The 27,645-nt window shown below is 40.2% G+C and overlaps 1 protein-coding gene and 1 long non-coding RNA gene across 2 annotated transcripts in view; one reads left to right on the forward strand and one right to left on the reverse strand.

Moving 5' to 3' along the window:
- MAN1A1 (mannosidase alpha class 1A member 1) overlaps nt 1-27,645 on the reverse strand; it is a 160,167-nt gene that overhangs the window by 63,759 nt on the left and 68,763 nt on the right. Inside the window, exon 5 of the mRNA XM_076333496.1 lies at nt 8,660-8,754. Coding sequence (XP_076189611.1) covers nt 8,660-8,754 — 95 coding nt within the window. The remainder of the gene's footprint in view (nt 1-8,659; nt 8,755-27,645) is intronic.
- On the forward strand, nt 1,328-11,307 carry LOC143158069 (uncharacterized). The gene is made up of 2 exons (XR_012994908.1): nt 1,328-1,606; nt 10,752-11,307. It is a non-coding gene; the product is annotated as an uncharacterized LOC143158069 (long non-coding RNA).

The raw sequence follows: 27,645 nt of genomic DNA on the forward strand, positions 1-27,645 counted from the left end.
ACAACTTAGACAGTCAAAGTGTAGCGCTTGGTAGATCTCAATCCTTGTTATCCACCACATCATAAATGTGCTTAAACTAGAGTAGGAAAAAAACCAACAACCACCTTTCTGTTTTGAAATTACTATTTTTAAGAATGACGTGCTCCATTTTAGAATTTATCCAGGTAGAAGTATTAAAGCAATTTGAGCTAAAATACACAAGCAAAGCACTTGGTAAATGCCCCCTCTCCCTTTCTCATGGCTGTTTAAAGAGTTCCCTAATGAAATATGGAGCGATGGATTTTGCAGGCAAAATCCTGCAAATGTACATACATTGTATCAAATACACAAAGCGAATAATTCATAAGTGTCTGCACAATTTCTCATTTAGAAAATTCTTAGGAGAAACAATCCTAATGCAACTATTATTTTTAGATGAAGTGTTTCCCTGAGGTAACCTGAATTGTGGTGGAAGTGACTGAGAAGCGCTTGCGCTCATTTTATTTATTTAATGAAACCTGAAGTCTGTACCAATTGATTCCCTTCCCTCTGAAGGAAGCCTCTTCCAATAGTCACATTTTGTCTATGATAAGATTATCATTTACTGGACACAGATTAAAATTAGGACATACACGATACAAGCAATTGAAAGGGAAATGATCTTTAACCAGTGCAAAGATTAATGTGCCTACATTCAGGTGTCGGAGTTCCCAGCACAGTTAATCCAGTCACGGAAGGGCAGCTTAGCGGGCCGGGCACTAGGCATTTATTTCAGGGCAAGACAACTCTCCTCAAGCTACTTTGTAGTGCCTGGCTCCCTAATGCCCATAACGGGAGCTAGTTCCTGCTGCGCTGGTAAAACATACAAACGGGTCTCATCTTCAACTGAGCCTCATCCTGCACATCTTTATGTGCAACTCCAACTCTCGGGTATCTTTGGCAACTCAATACTATGGGTTCCCTGGCATCTCCTACGGAGCAGGAAAGTACGTCATACAAATAACTCTGCCAATATCGAGGCGATAGCAGCAGTTACCCAGCTAAAGCAAGAGCACAAGCAACACCAACATCTATATACTAATTTATAAAATCCTGTTTTCAATAAATGCAATTTCAAAAGCTTGCAGGCAGATTTCTTTGGGGAGCAAGAGCAGTTTTAACTATTGGGAAGCAAACTGAGGATCTGAAGCAACTTTCCCATGCTTGTCACTATCCACCCTATGTCACTGTGTTTCAGCCAGGGCCTGGTTAATTTACAACCAGACTAGTAGAAAATTTGAACTTTCTGGCTGGTACATATCACCTGTTGGTACATGCCATAGGTGACCGGGGTGAATGTCCTACTCCTGATTTCTTCTAGGGCAAAACACAAAATAGTGCAACCTGCTTATCCTGACTCAAATCCCTCCCCCTTTCTAGCACAGAAAACTTTCATATCTTTTTTGTAAATAACAAAAAAAGCCATTTCCCTTTTTTTTTAAGCCATCAAGACAACAATTTATGATAGCTGGGGAAGATTTTGATACCCTGAAGAGAGTGTCTGCTGTGGCGGGGGGGCAAAACCCATGAAATGAAGACCAAGACCTTCCTGGAACCTGCTGGCTTCTGTGGGACCGTTTGTCAAAAGGTTTGTTTTGTTTTATAAAAGAACACTACCTATTGTTAGCAGCACAGAGATCTAGAAAGGGTTTGCAATCATACATTTTATGCTGAGGAATCACATTACTAATACTCACGTAGGGTTTTACACAGATAAGTAATATGATGATTATGCACTTGTAAGTATTTGCACTGATTTTACAGTGGACTAATAAACTGTGGGGAAAGAGTTAATGTTTAAACTTAGAATTTGGGACTAGAATCTCTTTCTTCTGGCTTCAAGTGCTTCAAGAAAGTACTTGAACTGAGAAAGATATTTTGCAGTAGCAATAACAGGTCCCAAATCCTTCCTGTGTTATTGCCAGAGGGCAGCCTCCCACGCAAATTCAGCATTACAATATTGAATTGAAGCTGCTGTTTGAATAATGCAGCTTAACATTATGGGCTATCACCAAAATAGTATTATTCTTGGTTCTTTTTTTTCCCTCGTCAAACAGATATGTTGCTTGAACTATCTTATGGAATTTTTCTGCTATTTTTATAATGAGTTTTTTTGTGTTGCTCAATGGCAAATTAGACGCCACCACAGGTCAAAAGTATCTATCCTGAAGACCGCACTGACATGTACTGATACCTACAATCAGAAAAATATAAATTTTAATAACACACAGACCAATTTTTTTAATTTTATGTGTGACCATGGAGGAATTATTTATGGAAACTCAAAGGAAAAAAGGAAAGCTGTTTGGTTTTTTTTAATGAAATATAATTTTACAATAGTTCATTTGATTCTTATTGACTATAAAGCACTAGTCATGCAATGCAGAACTGGCTACTCATTTCAGGTGAAGCAAAGACATGGCAAGCAATTTGCTTACTGTGGTGTTCTAACATGTTCTAAAACAATGAAATTGCTAATCAGACGACATATAACATGGTGATATCAAAATGCCCCTAAACACAAAACTATTTTTCAAGTTTATTTTGCATCCAGTACTGACTCAAGAAATGCAAACTTGTTTATGAATCGTGCAATGAACCTGAAATGGCAGTGCTGAAAAAATGTACCCTTTGCTGAAATCATGCTTGTCATTAGTTACTTATAAATTAGGATGGAATTCATTTCCTCAACTCAAACAGTTAGTTCTTTCAATTATTTGCCTAAGGTCTTCTTTAGTCAATGGAAAGAGATCAGTATCTCTAGAAGGCAAATCATTCTATGCCAAAACATATGTTTAACACCAGACGAATAATTTATAGATAGGTAAAGTTCAGCTAGGACTTATCTCTTTGCATCCAGTGCTAATACAAATCCACAGTGTGATCCAAAGGCCTGAAGGAAAAAGTCTGGTTTCAACTGGTCTGTTTTGCTACAGGGAAAATCTCAGTGTTTAACTCAATATCCAAATCCTTTTTGTTACTATTACTACTTTAATTTATTACATCAGTGGAGCATTTGCCAAAACCACACACACAGAAAGCCTTTATTAAGTGTGCAAACTAGACTACTTTTAGCTTTTTTTTCTTAGGTAGCTTTGATTTCTTCCTATAAAATTATGCCCAAGTTATTCAGAAGGGATAAAATTAGAGATTCCATCTAAACACAACTTCTGCATGGTCCTACAATGACAACCTATGCAGACAATGTAAGTTTTTCCTCTTTAAAAAACAGGTTTATTTTTTGCCAAAGATAGTCAAAGTTGAAGAATAAGCTTTATTTAACTCTGTAGTCTTTTTTTTTTTTTCCATTTATTTTAGACACTAGAGTTAATAGTGCAAACCAGAAAATTCAAATTAGCCATCCTGATTGAATCTCTGCAAGAAAGTGCTTGTTAAGTCACTAGGACAAGTAAAAGCATGAACCATTAATTCTGTTAAAGAACATAATATCATAACAAACAACTTGATGGTTAGGAAAATTTTGCAAAATAATGCAACAATCACATTTCAGGCATTTCTGATAGTGTAAGTGGGGGAATTAAGCTGTCCAAAAAGGTTTACTGAATGTACGTGTTTGGATCCTTTCTTCTTCACATTTTCAAGCTTTTTCAATGCATTAAGATTCCTTTACAAACTATAAAGGAATATACTCTTAAGTGCATTGATTATGATGTTTTGGAAGCAGTCCCAGAACTCAAAGAGAACCCTTCTGTTATAAGCTAAAATCTTTTCTTAGGAACTAGAGTTTTTCTAATGAGGTAGCACACTAAAGACATTTTGAAGGCCATTTATTCCTCAAGTGATTTAGGCACATGAGACCTTAAACATGTTTTGGATTTGGGAATTACTTTGAATCTAAAATATTTTCAACCAAGTTCTGTTGTCTAAAGACCAGTATTTCATACCTCGGTGGTTGGTTTATCAGCCACATTTCCTCCTAGGCAGAAGGTGCCGAGAGATAAGCTCCCTTAAATGCCCGCAACCTAAAATACTGCCAGTACTCTGAAATACCAGAGCGTGTGCCCCAGAAGGGAACACCACCTGTGCATCTGTCACCCTGGCAGACGCTGTGGCATTTTAGCATAAAATCCCTCTCCAAAGCAGCCAGGCTCTGTTGGGCAAACCAGGCTGGTGGGGGAGAGCCATCCTGCTTGGCACTACTGTCATGGAACAGGAATCTTAGCTGGTACTGAAACTTAAAGCATTCAAAATGAAAAACTACAGGCGTATTTTTCCTCGTTATTTTCTTTTTTTCAAACAACGTGAGAGAAAAAAGATTGTGTTTGAAGCCGTGCTGTGGGTGTACCTTCTTGTTCTGAATCCACGCAGTGGCTCCGAGGGCTCAGTAGCTCCAAGAAACTCTTGTTCAAACCTTGAACGCTTTGAGGCCTGGAAAGGCCTGTGGCATAACTTACATATTCTGTACAAAACGCGATAATTTAAAAAACAATCGTAATTAAAAAAAAAAAAATCAAAAGAGGACCTTGCTTTAAAATCATGCTGACAATGTCCCAGTAGCATAAATATTGCAGTTTTGTCACTTTCATCCTCAGTTATCTACAAATGAGTAAGTACTTTGTTCAAACAATTTAGCAAGGCCTCTGCTATCTCGCTTCGTAAAATACGTAATACTGAATTCAACTCAGGTCCACCGTTTACATATAAACAATGCTAAAGTGTAAAAGGCAAAAAATCCTAGGCTGACATCAGACACAGGAAACGTTTTACATTTATGCTGAGTAAATCTTGTCACTCCCTGTGATTTGATTTTAATACAAATTAATTAAATTTATTTCAAACTCCTCTTTTTTGACTTCTGTTAAGCTTCCCTGCTCTGGCCCACTCCACCCACACCTCATAGCTTTTCCTTCTATACAGAACTTCCCATGGTCCCTATAGCCATAAATGCTTACATTATTTACTTTTGTCACTGAGCCAGGGGAACAAGCACAGTGTCCCCCTTAGGCACAACATTTGCAAACAGGTTGGATGTCCAAAAAAAACCATTTCCAGTTTGTTATGTTTCCAGAAATGAAAATATTATTTAGCCCAGTTGAAAACTTTTCATTAAGGTAAGGCATAACTATTTTTCAAAGTTTCAGATGCACTTAAAGGTTATATGATACATTGATTCTTCATAAAAAGCCAGGCACCTTAATGTCTAACAGTATTGCTACATAGTAGCACATAAGGGATAATAAATAACCTTAAAACAACTATTCAACTGGTCAATGTATAGAGAGCAAATATTTTATGGAAAATATATTCTTTCATATAAGAACGCTTCTGGGTTGCTTATTAGAAAGTAGTAATGTGGTCTTATTGGAACTAATAGTGACTAAAAACAGATACAGGTCTGCTTTCAAAGGGGGAAAAAGTGACATAAAGAGACAATTTCCATCCAAAAGAGAAAAAATATTGTACAGGATCTTATACTCAGAAGTTTATTCCTGACTGATACAACAGACTAACAACAATGTGGGTTCTTCTCTGTATTTCACAGCTGGGCATCATCCCACAAGCCCCATTCAGCTTCCTTTTTAATAGTTACAGGGGTAAAAATAAATAGATACATTAAAAAGGTTACTTGAGCCTGTGAACATGATGCAAGCTGGATATTTCTTAAGATTACTTAACTCACTAAGAGAGTTATAATTTCAGATTTTTTTATTTCTATAAATCTGAGAGGCATATTACAGAACTACACAAGCAACCCGATTGCTCAGTCATAAATTACTTGAAGGTTTTCGAGAGAAAGGGAAATGAAAATTTTAGCATGAAGAAGCCAGATTGTCACGGCTCACTGAGAAGAAAAATAAAGGATCATGAACTAGTGGTATTTTAAGAAGCTGTTATAGTTGCTGTTTCAGAAGTACTAAAGACAAAATATCTAAACAAAGGATTTGGGTGAGGGAGGAAAATAAGTAAGTAAGTAAGTAAGTAAATAAATAAATAAAAGCAGCTTTGCCAGCTTGTGCTCCTTTATCCCCAAAAGACGACTCAAACCTATCTGTCCAGCCAACACCGCTTTATACACATTCTCTCTCTGCAGCCTCTCTGTACCAGTGTTTTCAGCCAGAACAGCCAACAAGTGTTATACAACACTGGTTACTCAAATAAGCAAGTGACCCATAAAAGGAACTTCAAATTTGGCAGTATAAGCAGAAGTGAAAAACAGATGCTGAAGATGAACTGAAGATACAGAGCAATATCAAGAACATCAGAAATATGGAAATGCAACTGAAACATTTAGAAAGAAAGAAAAGGAAATCCCAGTACAAACCACCATCTAATTACTTAAAATGTACTTCAGAGACAAAAGGAAATTTTACAAACACACTCAAGAATTGGCTAATAATTTTAGCTGAAGAATAGTACAGTGAACTTTTTAATATATTTGATAATTAGGGTTCCACAAATAGACAGTAAGTGTCCCATGGTCATTAAGTCGTGAGGAAAGAAGCAGGATGAAGAAAAACAATGGAGAAGAGAAAGACTACAAGACTTCACGTGGATGCCTTTGGTATGTAAGGACACACTCAGACAAAAGCACGTATGTATGTTTACACACAGAGGCACCGAAGAAGAGAGCAAGTCTGGCTGTGATGATACAGGACAAGCAGAGAAAACAAACTATTTTGTGAAGAACATTTGCATAGTGAAACAAATATCCAGCTCATCTGTTAATCCAAAAATAGTCATTTAAAAATAACCGACACCCACAATCTATTGTGAGTGTTCTCCAATTTGAAGCATAAATCAAAATAAAATCAAATAAAATACTAATCAGAAACGAGGTGTATTAGATCTGTAATATATGCAGGCTTCAGTGGCTTAGCATTTCCTAAGCTTGGATGACAGCGTATTTGTTTATGCACAGTATTATGGAAGAGTCATCTATTGAAGGTCAAATCTAGACAGATGCACAAGGATTCAGAATGAATAACCAAGAACCCAGCATTTAATGTAACTCTTTCTGCCATAGAAAAGGAAGTTATCTCGGCAGAGATCCTCTTCCACTTTGGTGCAAGATAAGAAATGAATCCCTCCTGTATCCCTGCCTTGTAGTGTTTGTGGCTGACATTTGCAGGGCACCACAGCAGTTGTTGTGAGAAGCTAGGAATAAGATCATAAAGACCTACGACAGAATTTGAACTATCTGCAAAAATCATTTGATATATTTAGTAGATAAGCAGGGATTTAAATAAGGGCTACATGTAAGACAAATTTTTAGCCTAAGCACCTTAAATATGTTTACATATACTACGTAGAATAAGGTACCGTTGTGTTGCAACTACAAACATATGCTAGGGTTTCGTACTCAAGAAGTTTTTGTAACAGCTTACTGTTACAAAAAAAGAAAATACAAAAACAAATAACGAACAAACCTCAAGCCGTTGTGCTGTTGAACGTGTGCAGAACTCATTAAAGTCTGTTGAGAAGAAATCATTAGCATGCATGCAAGTAACCAGTCAAAGTCCAAGGATCATCACCGGGCAGCAGTTAACCAGCCCCTTCAACGACCAGAAAGTTCAGGAGGCACTAACTCCCTCCTGCTCCTGCACACAGACGTGCTTTTTGCCTCCCGCCTCACTCGTGTTTGAAAGGAAGGTGGGAGATAAGCCTGTCTGAACTGACGTACCAGGGGTTTCTGTAGGACTGGCTCTGAGCAGTTAACTGGGAAGCCTGAAGCAAACAGCCAACCAAGCAAGCAGGCCAATGTATGTCCCACTCTGGGGAAAAAGGTGTACCCGTAAACAGAGATCAAGCAGAGAACAGTGGAAGATGCTGACTGTCAAGGAGGGAATCGCACAAAAAACCCCAAAACAACACCAACACACGCACAAGTGAAATTCTCCTTGATCCACTTCCTTGTGGCGGGTGGTGCTGGGGTTTATCCGCAGTACGAAGAAAGCTGATGTGTCCTTATGAATACACAAATATACCCCACAGGTGTAACTTTCAATATTCTTCCCCAGGCAGAGCAAAGAAAACATCTTCTTTGCCAGCACGGTATCACTGCTAGCAGGCCTGAGGCAGACCAAGGAATTGCTGACATCTGTCTGGAGTCAGACACCGGAGGCCAGAGTGACTTCAGGAGAGCATGCATCTCCCTACAGCAAATACACAGCTGTCTTCAAAGCACAACTGGCCAAAGCAAAACCACTCCTTGGGAGAGGGTGCAAAACAATGAGTCACTTGTAGCAGATATTACTCTTGTTTCTTGATACGCTACTGAAGGACACGCTGATACTACGTTTGAGAACAGGTAAAAATATGAGTACAAAGTGGCTGGAAACTTTACCCTTTTAGAATAGCACATGTCCTTTGGCCCTTACCCTAAGTATAACAACACTAAAAGCAATGGAGGACTTCAGGAAAAGTGATGAGCAACATACTAACTGACAAAACAGCAGCCAGTTCTGAGGTGCATAAATGCTAATTTCTGTATGCATTCTTGTGCGTACAACGTGTATCTACTTAAATTTCCTAATTTAAACTGTAGAACCAAGGATCTTATGGCAACTTTTACCTAGCTGGAAAGACAAAAACTGTGCAGCAATTGTAATAGTTCTGTGATGAAGACAGTTTCAATATAACTTTTTTATATGCTCTAGTCACCAAAAAGCAGTTGTTTTACCTCTTAATATTAAGCAACGCCCAAGGTATCCCAGTGGGAGTGTTGAAAGCAGGTAGCAATTTCTCTCCAAGCTCCACTGCCTTTTTTCGGAAAACCTGGAAGTTAAGAAGAAACAAAGTGTTGGAAAATGCATTGTTGCTCCCACTAAATTAATTTAGATAATAACGTTACTGAGCGTATAGTATAAATCATCTCAGTACAACGAAGTGTCCCTGTTTTTTTAGTGACGTCAAAAGAACGAAGCAGCACAACCCATTTTCCATTACACACAGTAATGGGAGAACTCACACAGCAGGATCACACAGTGACGATGCCCAGATGACCTGCGTCCGGCATGACCAGCATCAAGCCAGAGACATCAGCATGGTCAGACCCGCTCCGGTTTGTGCAGAGCTGCTTGCGCGCTCCCCGCCGCGCCTGCCAGGCGCTCTGGGGTCGGGGAGGGGGGCCATTAGCCGGGCACGTTGCTGGATCCAGGCTGGCTCGCAGGCAGCTCCCTGCCCCCAGCGACACCTCCTCCTGGAGCGGTGGGGATGCTGCCGCAGAAACGCCGCCTTTGCTCTGTGTGAGGTTGATTAACTGTGTCTCAGCATGCCGTGAGAACCCGGGCTGGATCACCATGTACCTGCCATACTGCGAATGTGCCGCACAGGCTATCTGCGGCAAAAGCAACCCCCACCCCCCACCCTCAAAAAAAGAAAAATGATATTTTTGCAGCACCACAGTCTTATGGACTCAGCTGGCTTATACCCAGATGGGTATCAATGCCATGATTAATCAAAAAATTCTAGTATACCCCTACAGAGAACTGAGACTTAGCTGGTCTTTAGCACATAAAGAGTTTCAGATTTCATCTTAAAAACGAGAAGCAGAAAGACCCCAATTGCTTAACATGTGCCCACAAGAATGACAAACAATTTAACATCAGGAACTTTTATGTTCAGAGTAATAGTTACAAAGCTAGAACAAAGAGGGTTTTGCTCTCCTTCAACTTCAACCTGAATTTTCGAGCACTGAGTGCTCTAGTAAGAGAGTTTTAAATTAGAAGCAATATTGTTCCAACTTAAATATAGAAACCTATTTAGTGATTTCAGTATGTGGATGTTCAAGGCCTATTTGCTTGGAATTACACTGGGATCCTGCGCAACACTGAAAGGGATTATCCCAGGTGTAGCAGCCAAAATAGCAAAGTCACCTTCATCGTTCTCTCTTTCTAATAATGGCTCCCTTCAATTCCTTTTTTTTTCCCTCAGACATATCTATGATGAACTTTTATTTATTTATGCATTAGAAATCAACTTGTACATCTGATGCATTGCGCGGTATAGCCAACTATGGTACAGCAAATTTTCGGAGAAGGAAAAAAATGCATATTGTTTATGTGAATACATAAAAAAAGACATTTGCTGGTCAAAACAAGGTAATGAAGAAATTTCTTTCCACACAAATAAAATACAATTTATAAAATCCCACTTTTTAAAAGCCACTTTGAGTAAAGGTTTTTATTATTGAAAAATATGTGATCAGGAGAGAATATAAAACTCTGTGATAATCATGTGACCATAAAGAAGGTCCAGACTACCCCACAGTCTCTTCACATGACACAGATCTCCAGATTTCTGTGACAACAGTCCAAGATTTAGAGTATCTTCTACAAGATCTTTTGAGGGAGGTTAGGTGATTTGAAGCCAAATGATGGCTGGAGTCAGAAAACTTTTTCGAGTGGATTGCATGTGAGTGCTGGGAGAAACTTGAAGCAAGGCAGCAGGGAAAACAATTTGCTTGGAAATCCCTTCATAATCAACGTTCATTCTGACTTCCCGGTTTACCAATTGTGTGGATTCTGCTGAGAACTAGGTATGGATTTGTGATCTTCATCCAGCACATAATTCAGTCTTCCCAAGGGTTAAAAGCTTGAGGGACACTCAGAAACAGTTGGTGCAGAACATAATTATCTCTTAGCAGATTTCCTTGAGAGGAGCCAGCAACAGTAACCCCACCAGGAGCACACAAGCTTTCCCCTCGTTACGCTACGCAGCCACATTTTTTCATCTTGGTCTGTTGAACCCAAACCTATGCTTTGCTCTTTCAGCACAAGAGAGGCCACCTCAGCCTTTCACAACATACAGTGTGAGCAACTCATCAGCTTGCCTTAGCATCTCTGCCCTGAAACACTGAAGTATTAACGGGACAGCGGTTACGATGACCTTCCCAAGCAATGGACACACAAGGACCCCGAATTTCTGTAGAAGCATCTACTGCACAGCGTAAAACCCTACCTTTTGCCATATGTAAAGGGGGTAGATATTTTATGGAATGTGGTTAAAGGTGTCATATGTACTCTTTTTAGATGTGTATTTAAGGACAAGAGGAGATCTCCCGTTCAAAAAGCACATACATATTTAACCATAGCAGTGGCAGTAAGGCTCAGTAACTGCTGTACCTTAACAAGCTGTATCAATCCTTCACCATTAAAGCTCAGAAAGAGGTCTGTTACCATAATTGCTTCTGGACAAAAATGTAACATTTTAGTATCTTAATTAAAGATGTGATATACAGCAATAATGCTTTACTTTCAAATATTTCTACCAACTCACATGTATTTTTTTCAATTCTATTGTACTTCTTTTATAAATTAACAACCCAATTTTTTTCAAAATAAAATTGCCTACTTCATGGAAATGTCAAAAATAATGCTTATCAAAAAATAAACACATATGATAGGAAGCAGTAAGGAAATATTGTTCCACATATGGATATAGAAGGAAAATGTATTTCACTCCTGATAAGGACAATGCTCTGAACACCAACATTAGAACACACAGTGAAGCTGCACGTTCTAACTTCTTTCTTGTCCAAAATGCACCTCTTTCAATGTAGTAAACAATTTTCCTAGTAGGCAATGAGGAAAAGAGAATTAAAAAATTATTTTAAACCATCATACAATTTTGGAACAAGTCTTGAGGTGAAGATGCACTTCTTGTTTACAAGAGAATTTCAACAGGTTATTACTAATGCATGCTAGTGATTTTCCTTCCCCTTCCGAAGTTAAAAAAAAGTCAACCATGGACATTATCCAGTTTTATCTCTAGGGCTAATTTAACATGGCTGAACAACTGACTGCTAAATCACTATCTATTAAGTATAACAGTATAGGCAAGAATAACAAGAATACAACAACACTCTGAATGACTGAACACAATAAATAGCAACTTCATGCAGAAAAATTATGCTCTTTCAGCAAGGGTAAAAAGGTGAAGATTAATAAAGGAACACCACTTTATTTTTCAATTTGCAGCTTTAATGGTTAAAAAACAATAATAGGTAAAGCGGGTGTTGTAATTACTGCACACCATCCACAGTGCTCAGCGTATTTCTCTTTTGCAGAAACTTCTAATATTGGACAAGAAATAAATATTGTAGAGGGTAAGATGTTTTTTCAGATAATAAAAGTAAATAAGCAATAGAAACTTCTACTTAGTATCTCTATTGCTCACATGAATTTCAACTTTTTGCCAAGCCCTAATCTCTCCCCACTATCACTCAGTAGAGTAATTTTTTGGTAAGCAAGAAGTATGACAGCCATTACTGAGATGCACAGAGTAAAGGCAGAAATGACAGAGCACAAAAACGACAGTCATTATATATAAAAAAGGAAAAGATCCACAGCAAAATTTCTCATCCCAGTGGTTACCTTGAGGGGCTTGAGGACTTTTCCTGGCCTCTCCTCATAGATGCTCAGCCAGCAGGAACAAAGGCTTACTTACACGAAGTACTCCAACTGGATCAGACCTGGCAGAAGCTGTCACGGTCCCACACCTGCACCCACCCTTCACCCCACACTTAGTTCTCATGGTTTAAATATTTACCTACAAGTCTAAAAGTCAACAAATACTCCTCCATGACTTGCTCCACTGCTCTATTGTATCTAGACTGCATACTTTTTAAGGAAGAGGGACTATGGAGTCATTTCCCTGACATATCAGCTGTCCCTTCATCAGGTGATGAAATGAGTAAGCCACACCGTTGTCAATCCCTTCTTTTAAATCGAGGATTCAGAGGAAAGTATTGTGGCTACCTTTAAAAAGCAACCAAACCACTAAAATAAAAATTGCGCTGACATTTAACTCAGCTAGATACTATACTACAACAAAACAAAAATATTCTAAGTGAAGCACTGTGATTCGGGAAAGAAAATCATAATTGAAACCAGTCAGAAACAGACGATCAGCATGTTACACTATAAAGTTAGGTAGGATATTAAATGCTTTCTCAAGCATTTCTCTCTAACCTAATTTTTGCCAGAAGACAGATTTTGGATGCAAGGTAATCCTTCTTTTTAAACTCAAAGTACTATTAACATTTTTTAAAAGGTTTATGTAAGATCTCTAAAAAACTTGTATGATATTGATTCTCACTGTGTGAAGGTCTTGCGTAAGAAAGTCTCCTCCGTGGAATAAATACACAGACTCCTTCACACTCTGCAGCTCTGCTTATAATTAAAATTAGCACTAAAGCAAGTCAGATACTTACTCTAGTCATATAATAGATTATACAGAAGACAGAGTTACTACATCTTCTATTGAGATCTCTGTTTATACTAGTAGGCTATGCATTGTTATTTAAAATAAGCTCAATGCTCAGTAAAGCAGCACCTTCGTTGTCCTTTGACTTACCAATCTCAAGTGCCTTACAAACACAAAAGTTACACCAAACCCTGTCACCATTACTCCAAGCCAGCAATTCTTCAAACAACATTTGAGTACACCATAATACGTAAACAAGAAATCCACCTCACCGCTGCGCACACACAGCTTTCCTGTTACTGTCTGTTCATTCCACAGGCAACACACATACCAAGCCAGCAAAACATTATTTTCTCACTCCATTAGATGTTATTAATTATTTTTGAAACACATATAAATATTTTTTGGTCTTCATAAGAGAGAAGAAACTAACCTGGGAACTTCCCCTACCACACCACCACTGCACAAGGTGCTAGGAGGTATGCTTTTGCACGACACTGCACCTATGCACGTCGTGATTTCCAATGCCAAGACTCATCCACTTCCTCAGCAACTACAATCTGCATCTTTCATCCTAGTAGGACTGCTAGCACTATTACTGAAAAAGGTAAGGAAAGTAACCACATTTACATATACAGTACTTCCATCAGCAGTTTTCCCACAGTAATTGTTTTTCTAATAAAAATTTCCTCATTTCTCCCAAATGTGACCTTAATTCAGCGAGGCACTCTTGCTTAGAAAAGCAGTTTGGGCATGGGGTTTTTTTGGTTCTGCTTACTTTGTGCCACTGATGCAAATGCAGAGGTTTGGGGCATGAATTAGGACAGAGAGACAAACTTTGGATGAAAAGAAGTTATGAACTGAATAAACTAAGTTTTCCGAAGACTCACTTAATTTAAAGCAGTTACTCACATTCTCTACACAACCTTGTGGCATGCAGATGTCAAAGTGTGTTTTTTAACAGATTTAGAGAAAAAGTCTTTTTCTTTTAAAAGAGATTGTTGAAAGAGGTCATACATTCAGAACTGCGTTTCTCATGTTAGAAGACCCAATCCCACGATCAATCAGACTTTGCAGACTCTTGTGTCCATTATCAAATTTCATTAGGGAAAACTGTTCCCACAGAGAAATGAGGATCTGCCTGCAAAGACGCAACCGCAGGGCTAAGACCAGATCTGTCATTTGGTGAGCACTGGCTTTCATTATAGTGCAAGAATGTTACCTCCTCTGGATAAACAAATACATTTCCTCTAGCTGGAATGACACACCCCTATGAAAATGTCAGACTACCTCATCATAGATTTAATTGCTGTTGCTAATCAGGAAGAAAAGAAAACACAGGAAACAAAGAAATACCTTAGAATTGCATATGAGGCACTTATAACTAAAAAAGAGCATAACATGGTACAGCAGCATAAATTAAAGAACAGCCAGAATTCTGCCTTAAAAAGTCCTCCATACGAGGGCAACCAGAAGTTAAATTTTAACACCAGAGGAAACAATCCTATTTTTTAATTTTTTTTTCAATTGACAAAGACATTTTCTCCACATTACTAATTCTGTCAAATTAAGCATTTTTCATTTTTGTTTTATATTTACAGATAGAAACTGACAAGCCACTAAGTAAGATTTATTGCTTGCTTTTCTGTACCTGACTGCCTTTCCCAGTAGGGTAAGGAACGAATATTTCAGTGCAAAAGCAGGAAACGAGAGCAGAAAAATGAACAGGGACAGGCTGCTTTGCTGCTCTTCAGAACACTGAATAGAAATCCTTTCAGCGTGACAAATGTTGATTTAGGTTTAAAGCGATCTGCTAACAAAAGAGAACTCTCTTAGAAGAACTTGTTCCAATACCTTCTTCGCTGAAAGACAATCCAGGATTTTTGCTATGTTTGCATTTGTTTTATTTTTACAATGGAAGACTAGAAATGCTACAAAAATTGTGGCACTCCACCTGACATGCCAGAATACTCGAAATAGCGTAAGCTGAATTCTTACACTATCTTCAATACCAAGTGATACCACACTTAAGTGTCATGTTATTTGAAACCATTTCCTATAACATATTTTCAGTGTTTATGACACCTGGATAAGTTACGCAGCTGCTGGCATTAATTCAGCAGCAATTACTGCTTTTACAATTACTGTCACATTGACACTAGCAGGTGGTTTTGAGCTTCATTTCATTCAGTCCTCACTTACTCCTGGCTCAGACAAGTCAGTTATGAACTATCTGTGCTACAAGGTGAGGAGATAGTTAATAACGTTTCTGGAAACAAGCGTTGTAATGAGTCACGTCAGTGTGGTAACCAGTACCAACGGAAGGAGCCCAATGGACTTCACTTAGGACCTTCACAGCTGTAGTAGTATTTATTGTACACCCAGATCCAGAACTGCTGAGAACTTGTTTTGAGCATTTTCCCCAGGAAACAGACTGGGTACAAGACCAACTTGCTAGCTCTGGGCCAGCCCTGGTCCTGCTGGACTTGAGTGGAGCACACGTGAAATGCCACACCAACGCATGAGCCCACCTCCAGCCCAGGGCTACACCCAACCCCATGTCTTCCTACCAGGATACAGAAGAGGATAGTGCATTAAAAACAAGCTGCTCCACTCAAGGCTACCCCTACAGTGGTCAAAGACAAGCCAGAGCTAATCAGCATGACCGCACACGCTGACACCAGAGTCAGCATTGTGCTCTTAAGCACTCTGAGTTTTCATAGAATCATAGAATAGCTTGGGTTGGAAGGGACCTCTAAAGGTCATCTAGTCCAACCCCCCTGCCGTGGGCAGGGACATCTTCAACTAGATCAGGTTGCTCAGGGCCCCGTCCAACCCCACCTTGAAGGTCTCCCTGAAGCCTTCTCTGCTCTAGGCTGAACGACCCCAACTCTCAGCCTTTCTTCAGAGGAGAGGTGTTCCATCCCCCTGATCATTTTTGTGGCCCTCCTCTGGACCCGCTCCAACAGGTCCGTGTCTTTCTTATGCTGAGGGCTCCAGAGCTGGACGCAGTACTCCAGGTGGGGTCTCACCAGAGCAGAGGAGAGGAGCAGAATCCCCTCCCTCGACCTGCTGGCCACGCTTCTTCTGATGCAGCCCAGGATACGATTGGCCTTCTGGGCTGCGAGCGCACATTGCTGGCTCATGTCCAGCTTTTCATCCACCAGTACCCTCAAGTCCTTCTCGGCAGGGCTGCTCTCAATCCCTTCATCCCCCAGCCTGTCTTGATACTGGGGGGTTGCCCCGACCCAGGTGCAGGACCTTGCACTTGGCCTTGTTAAACCTCATGAGGCTCACACAGGCCCACTTCTTGAGCTTGCCCAGGTCCCTCTGGATGGCATCCTGTCCCTCTGGCGTGTTGACCACACCGCTCAGCTTGGTGTCATCTGCAAACTTACTGAGGGTGCACTCGATCCCCCTGTCTATGTCATTGATGAAGATATTCAACAGTACCAGTCCCAATACGGACCCCTGCGGGACGCCACTCGTCACCAGTCTCCCATCTGGCCATTGAGCCGTTGACCTCTACCCTCTGCATGCGACCATCTAGCCAATTCCTCACCCACCGGACTGTCCACCCATCAAATCCATACCTCTCCAGTTTAGAGAGAAGGATGTTGTGGGGGACCATGTTAAAGGCCTTGCAGAGGTCCAGATAGACGACATCGGTAGCCCTTCCCGTGTCCACTGCTGTAGTCACTCCATCACAGAAGGCCACTAGGTTAGTCAGGCAGGACTTGCCCTTTTTTGAAGCCATGCTGGCTGTCTCGAATCACCTCCCTGTCCTCCACATGCCTTAGCATAGCTTCCACGAGGATCTGTTCCATGATCTTCCCAGGCACGGGGGCGAGACTGACTGGCCTGTAGTTCCCCGGGTCTTCCTTTTTTCCCTTTTTAAAAATGGGGGTTATGTTTCCCCTTTTCCAGTCAGTGGGAACTTCACCGGACTGCCACGACTTCTCAAATACGATGGATAGTGGCTTAGCAACTTCATCCGCCAGTTCCTTCAGGACCCGTGGGTGGATGTCATCGGGTCCCACGGACTTGTACACCTTCAGGTGCCTTAAGATGGTCTCAAACCTGATGTTCTCCCACAGTGGGCGGCTCTTCATTCTCCCAGTCCCCGCCTTTGCCTTCTGTGGCTTGGGTGGTAAGGCTCAAGCACATGCCAGTGAAGACCGAGGCAAAAAAGTCATTGAGTACCTCCGCCTTCTCCGTGTCCCAGGTAACCAGGTCTCCCATTTCGTTCCAGAGAGGGCCCACATTTTCCCTCGTCTTCCTTTTATCCCCGACATACCTATAGAATCTTTTCTTGTTGCCCTTGATGTCCCTGGCCAGATTTATTTCTATCAGGGTTTTAGCTTTCCTAACCTGATCCCTGGCTGCTCAGACAATTTCTCTGTATTCCTCCCAGGCTACCTGTCCTTGCTTCCACCCTCTGTAGGCTTCCTTTTTCTGTTTGAGTTTGTCCAGGGGCTCTTTGTTCATCCATGCAGGCCTCCTGGCGTTTTTGCCTGACTTCCTCTTTGTTGGGATGCATCGCTCCTCAGCTTGGAGGAGGTGATCCTTGCATACTACCCAGCTTTCTTGGCCCCCTCTTCCCTCCAGGGCTTTGTCCCATGGCACTCTGCCAAGCAGATCCCTGAAGAGGCCAAAGTCTGCTCTCCTGACGTCCAGGGTAGTGAGCTTGCTGTGCACTCTCCGCTCTCCTTGGTGCCCTCAGGATCTTGAACTCCACCATTTCGTGGTCACTGCAGCCCAGGCTGCCCTTGAGCTTCACATTCCCCACCAGCCCCTCTTTGTTGGTGAGAACAAGGTCCAGCATAACACCTCTCCTCGTTGGCTCCTCTACCACTTGGAGAAGGAAGTTATCATCAACGCATTTCAGGAACCTCCCGGATTGCTTATGCCCTGCCGTGTTGTCCCTCCAACAGATGTTGGGGTGGTTGAAGTCCCCCATGAGGACCAGGGCTTGTGAGCGTGAGGCTGCTCCTATCTGTCTATAGAGGGCCTCATCCGCTCAGTCTTCCTGGTCAGGTGGCCTGTGGCAGACCCCCACCGTAATGTCACCTGTTTTGGGAAGGCTTTCTGGTTTGTAAGTGTAGTGTCAGATCCAAAGCACCTTTGCCCATCTGTACTATTTCGCTCAGAGCTAATAAGCCTCCTCTCAGTCCCCAAGACTAGAGGGTCACTGATGGCCGAGCAGAGCAGGCCTGGCTCTCCTGGGTTTACATCAACCTGGAGCTCAGAGGCTTGGCTGGATGCAAGAAGCTTCCCTACAGAGGCAAGTGAGTGTTTCTGCACTAAACACCCTAAAGCATCCCACACTGCCTGTGCCACCCAAGCCAACCCACCAACAGGGGCATCCCCGGCATACTCAGCCTGGACAGCGAAGAGCTGACTATGTGCTAGAAATTTAAATCAGCACCGTTTCCATAAAAGCACAGTGAAGGAAACAAAGCGTGCTTTAGCTCCTTTACAAAGCATGGTTTGTCACACCTTCACCTGAGAATTTTGACCGGTCAGAGCAGCATTTTATTTTACTGAAAATTTAAACAATTTACCCCTTCCCTGGAGATTAGCAAAATGTAACTGGTCTGGTTTCTATCCCATCGGGATGCCGGCAGAGGGAGCACAAGTTAAGCTGTTACACAGCACAGCACAGGGGCATCTTGGGGTTAGGAGATGTCAGAAATCCCAGAAAAGGACTAAATTTAAAAAAGATTTAGTTTGGTAAATTATCTCCAATGCTCCCCTCTCATTCTCTGCCTCAATTCTCAAAGCAGCACTAATTTTCATACAAATCTCTCCCTCACACATATAAACAATATTACAGCTGTATAAAGCAGGAGGACTGTTTCATTTAAAACCAATGACAATCTGCAGTGATTCCCACAATCCTGCTCAGCATGTGTTAAAAGACAAATGGTTTTCAGTGGAGAGAGCCTGGAAAATATAGATCCTGTAGTAAAAGGGGACCTTCTATCCCAATCTAAGGCTGAAACACCCACGGGGTGGTATTTATAATGAGATCTTCAGTATGGGAATCCAAAGCTTATATTTGACGCATCTGTGAGAGCAGCAGGCATCAGAGTGCTCAAACCTTGCGAAAGCTTTTGGCACCCAAGATGACGTGTCGGTTCAGGAAGGTGCACATAAGTTTCCAGCTTTTGAAAATCATGATTGTAGAAGTATGCAAATAACCTTACTGGAGAGATTCAGGCAGCTTGTGGTATCTGTGAGCAACAACTCTATCTCATCTGCAAACTGCTAGAGCAGTACGTGTCTTTTTCACAACTTGAGGAAATAACAAACATGGGTAAGCTTTTAGATTTGTACTGCCCTTTCCAGAATGCTCCAGTATGCTGGTCACCAGCTTGTAGAAGCAAACCCACTTTAACAAGATGCTTATTACAAAAATTAGATTACATTTAAAAAAAAAAAAAAAAAAAAAAAAAATCCCTTCTTTTATTCAATTAGCCTTTTTTGTTATGGTTTCACTGATGGCAAGAAAATTAATTTTCTTTTCTAGCTTATTATTGTACCAAAGAAGTCACATAGTACCGTGAAGAGTCCCCCCCTGTAGAAAAGACTGTAGAGAACTTAATCAAATGGAAGTAACTGGATTAGTGAGAGATTTCCAGATTTAATCCAAATGTACATAGCAACAAGCACAAAACCTCTCAAGTTATCAGCAGTAGCTAATACATGTAATTACTTCAGTTGTTTTTTAACTGAAGAATTTCTAAGTGGATATATTGCATTTGAAAATCTTATTTTAGGAAGGCCAGTAATAAACGGTACAAACTGTCAGAAAGAAGGCAAGGCATAAAACAAAGAAATATTAATGTACAGTAACTTATACACATCTGACTTGCACTTTAAAATTGGAATGAAGGAAGGAATTGCTAAATAACTGCAGAATTAAAAAATCATAAAGGAAGAGTTTGTTCCAGTTATATTTACTTATTTCCTTTTGTGCTATTCATGTGTGTTTAAGATTGTTTACACAGGCATAAACTCCAAGAACTATTTAACAGGAAGAACTTTTAGACCACAAGAGAAAAAGTAACTGCTAATTTATCTACTAATGTCAAGAAAGCATTAGTTTTTTTAAAGCTTATGTATACTTGCACAATTAAAAGCTTAGCTACAACCCATTAGTACCTGGAAAGCTCATGAACTGACCATTTAATAATATCTCTATGTTGTGATAATTCAAGAAAAGGTGGTAATGAATGTAGTAAACAAACTTTAACGATTGCCTGTAATAAAAGGAATTTGTTAGGTATAAAAGCCTTTGAGAATTCCTCACCCCAAAGTCAGGCAGCCTTCATCTTTCAAGAGGTGTGATACACAGCATGCACAATGAGTAATGAGTTGGATTTGCTGCATATGTGCAGATCAACTGCGCACTGGCAGCTGGCTCCCGAGGCCCAAACCACAGGTAACAAGACTCATGCCTACAAAAGCTGCGCTCAGATCTTAAGATTCTGAAATCTTACACCATCCCAAATAAATAAATTATGAAACAGCTCAGTGTCAGTAAATCGGTGTCAAAGATTTGGGATGCCAGTCTTGTGTCCTGTCAGCAACAGAAAGCCTGGAATCCCAGGTCTCCAGTCAAATAAAGCATGTGTTTCTAGAAAGGGCAGATGGCAAGCTAGCAGGCATTAAAACTGTCAGCAGCCCATGACCGAGGACTGAGCCCACACCTAAGAGCTAGTGGAAATTTTAAATCTCTGTTTTGACCTGATATCCACATAACTGGAACAGGCTATTAACCCACTATATATGTATTAACACTATGGTATGTCCTGCTCTGAACAACAGGCAGAACTGTAAGAGGCACCATACAATTGCACAACTAAAGGATGAACAGACACTATCAGTACAAAAACTCCTTCCCAAGACCCCGCCATCCCCAACAAAACAACCCCCCCTCAAACCTGCAGAAGTCCGATATTCAAATGCTTGGATGCTGGTGAGAGACACTGTCAGCCCTAGAAGCAACTCATAGACTAGAGGCAACTCGTAGACTACACCAGGCAAGGGTGTCAAGAGCACAAAATATGTCACATATTTAGCACTCAGGTCTTCTACAGTTAAGGAAGATGATACATGCATTTGAAAATATATTGGATGTAAGCAAATATGAATGGAATTAAAAATATGGCATATACAACGGAAACTCATTATATTGTGAAGCGATACAGAAAACATCTGGATGTCATCTTAGAGGTTTGTGTTTTTCCTGATTAAGGAAACAGCTGCCTTAGTAAAATTACTCATATCCACCAGTAACGAAGAGTATCTTTTAGCACAATTCCTCTGTTAAGCCACAAGCATCTGCTTCCTAATTTTCTTTTTATTTAATCTTGTGTACCCTGCCCAAGTGCTGTAACAACAAATTTCAATAGCTGCCTCATTTTACATCTTGTAAACTATCATATCTAAACAAAGAGTAGCACTTTGCATATGAAACTCTCCTTTCAAGCAGGTGACCATTGAGGGGTGATTTGCAACACCATCTGTGTGAAAGCAGGGGGTGGGGTGGAGGAGCCTAATAAACTTTGCATGGTGAATCAATAATTACATACTTAAGGTAGCATAAAGTGCTAACAGGAGATTCATTCCTGGCCTTGTAAATTCAACTGTATCTTTTAATTCTGATACCATTAAGTGATTTAGAGTGATGCCTTCACTCTAAAGTACATTCCTAGACCATGGTGGCAGGCACAGAAAAGGCTAAAATCACTCTGTGTAGGTAAAGGATATTCTATTTGCTTTTCAATGTTGACTCAACAGCAAACAGAGAGCTGTTTGTTTCAGCCAGTGTTACGTGATACTTGTAAGTTTGTTCCAGCTGTTAACAGAAAGAGTTTTATATGATGCTTATCAAATATACAAGTATAACGATGTGAACAGGATACCAAGTATGCCTACTTTAATTGTTCTTCTGCTCGTTTTTTTTCTAACTTCATTTGTTCACTTTAATATTTTACTCCAACATCAGAATAATCGCTTAATGAAACAGCTCTCAACAGTTGGAATCAAAAGGGTCCTTGGATAAAAGGGTCCAAGGCTCAGGATCTCCCATATTCTGCCATCTTCCTTGAACTGACCACTAGCTAACGGGTACCTGCAGAGCAAACCTGGTCAGCTCACCGAGCCAACAGAAAAAAATAGCTACTCTGTCTTTTTGCTCTGGTCCCCCTCAAAAAGGCGGTCTTCCTGAATCACCACACAGTCTCAATCTGACACCATCACAGGTATTTTAAGTCAGGTATTTATATCACTCAGAGGCCAGTCCTCAAATGGTTAAAATTTATACTGACAATGTCCTCAGACCAGGTAGCACAGAGTAGCTCTTTTCCAGCCAGCTCAGGGTTTGTTCCTTCTGGTGAGAGTTACTCCTACTGCTGCAGAGCAATTGTCATGGGTCTGCAGTGGTAGTGCCGTGGCCCTGAGAAAGGAAAGTTTTCCTTTTCCCTGTTGTTTTCATGCAAAGTGCTCCAGATAGCCAAGGGGCTGTGTTTTCATGAAGCTGTGAGTGAAAGTTCACAGAATCACAGAATGGTTGAGGTTGGAAGGGACCTCTGGAGGTCATCTGGTCCAACCTCCCTGCTCAAGCAGGTCCACCTAGAGCCAGTTGCCCAGGACTACACCCCGATGGCTTTTGAGTATCTCCAAGGATGGAGACTCCACAATCTCTCTGGGCAACCTGTGCAGTGCCCAGTCACCCTCGCAGTGAAAAAGTGTTTCCTGATGTTCAGAGGGAACCTCCTGTGTTTCAGTTTCTGCTGAAAGTTATATATAAATATTATACATATATTGTGGCACAGCATTAGGGCATGTACAGGGCAGTGTCATAGTGTAGTCCTAAGAGACTAAGCAATAGTTTCAGTAGACACTGGAACAAACTATTTGTCAACAAGAGTCTCCTCTTGTAATGCAGTAGTGGTTTGCTTTAGAAAGAAGCAAGCAGTAAACTAATAACAACAGTAATAAGAACAACTAATAACTAGTGAACTACATGCAACGCAGGTGACAAAAGGATTAGGGCAAGGAACAAAGCAGGATGAGAATCCAAACTGACAAGTTTGAATACCAAAGTTTAAAAAAAAAAAAGTCATGACATTGGGCACAGAATTAGAGTTCCAGGTTTTACACAGTCTTCGTTAAGCACAAAAAGCTTATGGAGTCTCATTTGCATTAAAATTTACTCTAATGTCCTTTACCAGAGATCTCTGTTCCTCTTCACATATTGGCAATTCCACTGACCATGAATTTGTTCGTGCATACAAGAGGAATAAATTAAAAACTACTCTTTTAGAGTGTTTCTTCTACTATTTAAACATATATCGAATATAATGAGTATTTGCTGAAAATTAATGTTGTATATTAAGGCTGTCGCATGTTTAAACAGTAAAGCGCTTCTTTTAATCCTTATACTAGGATTGAAGCCAACACAGGAATTTCCAGATTTTGTGATCTCAGATACCAGAAACATCATAAATATCTTAAAAAGTAAAATGATCACAAGTACAAAGACAGTGCCAACTGTCACTCTGTTAGATTTACAGCACGGATCACTTAGGAACAAGCCATTTGATCACAAAACTCTCTCATTGATCTCTCTCTCCCACCAGCAGCTAAAGACTACTTCTGTTTCACTTTTATATATATGGAAAAGGAACCAAGAGTTTTATCTGTTCCGGCCCTAACGTTTCAGTGGTTTCTCAGATTACAAGTAAATGTTGATGACTGTCACAACCACTAACATCATAGAAACTACTTCTTTCATTTGTCTCAGTAAATTCCACTAAAAACAACGGGATTGAGAAGGTGCCATTTGGGTAAATTCAGCCTGGACTTGCAACTGTGCTAACAGCTTAGCTTGACTCCGTGACAGGTGAGTTTTGTAATACTAGCAGTTGCACTGATGATGCATTCCTAAGAAGTTATTTTTCAGGAGAGAGCAACATGTTAAAATTTAGCATAGTCTGAAGGTTCCTTCCTCCACAAGACCTCTGACACACTATCTAGCTGGCTTTTTATATAAGCAATGTAACAAGAAAAAAAATCTTCTTTTGTATAGCAGGAAAAGAAGATGATGGTTTCTAAACTCAGTGCTTGCTTTCTTATTGTTGAGATTTCTCTCAAAGACAGTATTCACTGAATTGCCTCATGAATAACAGGCACATCCAAAATGAGCCTAAATAAAGTGCTTGTGTATTTTCCTTAAATTAAATACAAGAAATGTGAACTCTCTTGTAGTTCTTTTTATGTAAGCCAAACAGGAGGCTTCAAGACAGAAGAACTATGATTTAAGAAGCTGCTTTTATGTTGTAAGTTAAATCATCAGGCAGACTAATTGAATTCCTTTCTGTTTACTGTAAGACTATTTCTCTTACTGGACAAGCCATAAAACTAAAGTGACTAAAATACAAGGAGGCAAGCAGACATTTCCAATTCTTAAGAGTCAGAAACAAGTGCTCTGACTGAAGAGCAGTGCTGCCAGCAAGTCATAAATTTATGAGCAATTCAACTGCTTCTCTGAATTCCCTGCAGTTAAAACTTTTTTACAGTTAAACCTCAAAGTCATTCCTATAATTAAACAGCCATAAGATGTTCTCTCCAAAGATTAACATTATTTTTGAATACAGTGTATATCTGGAGGAAAAAATGGTTAGAAGTATTCATAAAGATTTCAAGTATGCCTATTAGCATATATAGGTATCATTACATTGCTTTCCATCCCCCCACTTGAAGCAAGGGGAAAGAAAAAAAGACATGACAGTCATGTAAACTCTCTCCATTTTTACCAAAACTTATTACATGGCTTTAGTGTTATTTTTTACTGTTTGACCGAACACTTCTTTTTTTTCTTTCTTTCTTTCTTTTTTTTTCTTTTTTTTTTTTTTTTTATAGTTTGGGTTGGAAGGGACCTCTAAAGGTCATCTAGTCCAACCCCCCTTGCAATAAGCAGGGACATCTTCAACTAGATCAGGTTGCTCAGAGCCCCGTCCAACCCCACCTTGAATGTTTCCAGGGATGGGGCAGCCACCACCTCCCTGGGCAACCTTGTGCCAGTGTTTCACCACCCTCAGCATAAAAATTTTCTTCCTTATATCTAGTCTAAATCTACTCCCTTTTAGTTTAAAGCCATCCTCCCTTGTCCTGTCGCAACAGGCCCTGCTAAAAAGTTTACCGCCATCTTTTCTATAAGCCCCCTTTAAGTACTGAGAGGCTGCAATAAGGTCTCCCCGAAGCCTTCACATAGCCATTCCTAGAGAGAATACTTTGCAGGTTTCACTAAATTATTTTAATATTTGATATGTAAATTAAAACATTACAGTACCTTAACTGTAATTTCAAGTTGGAACTAGATATAAAAGTAGTCTTAAAAGTATGATTTAGAAAAGGGGCATCTTAGCACCAGCTACACTCATTACTTCTCTAACCAACTGTCATAGTCTGTCAAGAAAAAAATAATTGAGCAAGGAGCTCTTCTTGCTGTCTCAGTAAGTATTTACTTTTGGCCTCTGGTCAGTTAATAACCATATTAACTTAACACACAACCTTCAAGCAAATCAGAAAGCCTGATGGCATTTAACATCGGAGTAAGTCTCCCCAGACGTGTGGAGTACCATCCCCATAGTCTCCTGCAGCAGTGTGGCAATGTTTGCCCAGAGCATCTCAGCAGTTATTGATCTTGCCTGGAATCAAGAAGATTATTTGTTCTTCCCTCTAGAATATAAATGGAAATAAAAGCAACTCTGGAGAGAAAAGACTGAGCACAGACTGAACGATGTTTGTAAGAGATACTCTACAAGCAGCAAATGCTGATGAGAAGGTTTGAGTTATTCACTGGTTTTGCATGATAAAAGGAAAAAGATTGAAATTGTCTATAGTATGAATAGTGTTTTTAAGAACAAGCTGGGGAAAATAGCACCCTGAAGAAATGGCATTGTGAGCTGCTGACTTTGTTCTGCAGCTGTTGGTTTGAAGAAAACAAAAAAGAGTTTTCAAAGAAAAATGGAAGAGAATGAATTTCACAGCATATCCTTTTTACATGATGATCCTGAGGATCTACTGGACTGTAAAATTATCTAGTCATGCTTGCAAAAATTAAGGACAACTTGCCCCCCAAGGGACAACACGACTTTAAAGCACTAACTGGACTGAGCCAGCTTCCAAAAACTAGTGTGGTTATTTTGCTTAATCTGCAAAAGCAGATGACTGCCTAAAGGCTGAAGAAAAGAAACAAACCAGACACATCTAGTTCTTCAGATGAACTAGTTTTTTCGGTAGTTCAATGCATCTGAATCATAAGAAAGAACAGAACTGGCCCTTGATGCCAGAAGTAAGACTGCTTTCTGTTAATTGAAGGTTGACTCTACTCCAGTAACATGGCTGCTGGAATGATCTTCCTTGTTTGCTTTTGAGTTTTGTCAGTTTACATAGGGTTGGTTTTTTTGGATGTTAAAATAAGCTTTTAAGCCTTCATGTAGCTGAATGACGAGAGTCCCCTCATACTGTAGTGTCTTAATTATCTACTATTTGAAGGAGTTATCAAGGTCAGGTGGGTTAATGTAAGCAATCAAAGGTGTTGAGTGAAGAATATCAGAGCTGAACACATCAAACAAAATCCAAGTTCTTCAGAATATCTTACCGCCTCCTGACCTCTCATATCTTACGCTTTACTAGAAAATTAAACAGTAAGATAGCTGACCAGCTACCACCTGTGGGAATACAAAAGTATACTACTTGTTGACAAAAGACTTGCAATGTAAATAGTGAGCTAAGAAACTCAATCTGCTGTTTAAACACATCCTAAACTATTTTTCCTTGAGAAAAGCAAGTAAGATTTATATGAAACACTGGCACTACATACTACTGCTCTTTTTCACCTTTCGAATCTTCATGGAAGTGATTTTGTTCCTCCTCTTCTTAGTCTCTGGCTTAAGAAAAATTTGCAGTTTGCCCATTTCTGTGCACCTAGGCTCATGCAAAATGAGCCCTTATATTCATTGATTTGAGGAAAACAAAGATTTGTCTTTCAAATGCTTCATGACAGCTCTGTTTAGGGGTAATCACCTGCCAAAAACCCAAATTCCCCTTGGCATCTGTTGTGCTGGAAGTGGCAAAGGATCTTTCATGTGAACATCTTTTCGAAATTCCTTCTCAATCATTTGCACATAGGGTGCAAATACAGCCTGCGTATGGCAGAGGGAAGCTTTTGGCACAGGAGAGACAGGAACTGCACTCATTTGACAACCACAACTTTTATCAATATTATTCAACTGTTGCATTTTTACAAACAAATGGCAAACAAACAGCATGTGGATTCCTGCAATTTTCTAAAGACCTGGTAAAAAGCTCCGTCCTCATCTTTCCTTTCAAATCTTTCAGATTTCTGTTGTTTGAAAAGCACAAACAATAGATCCTGCCAAA

The sequence above is a fragment of the Aptenodytes patagonicus genome, chromosome 3, assembly GCF_965638725.1.
Source record: "Aptenodytes patagonicus chromosome 3, bAptPat1.pri.cur, whole genome shotgun sequence".
Lineage (NCBI taxonomy): Eukaryota > Metazoa > Chordata > Aves > Sphenisciformes > Spheniscidae > Aptenodytes > Aptenodytes patagonicus.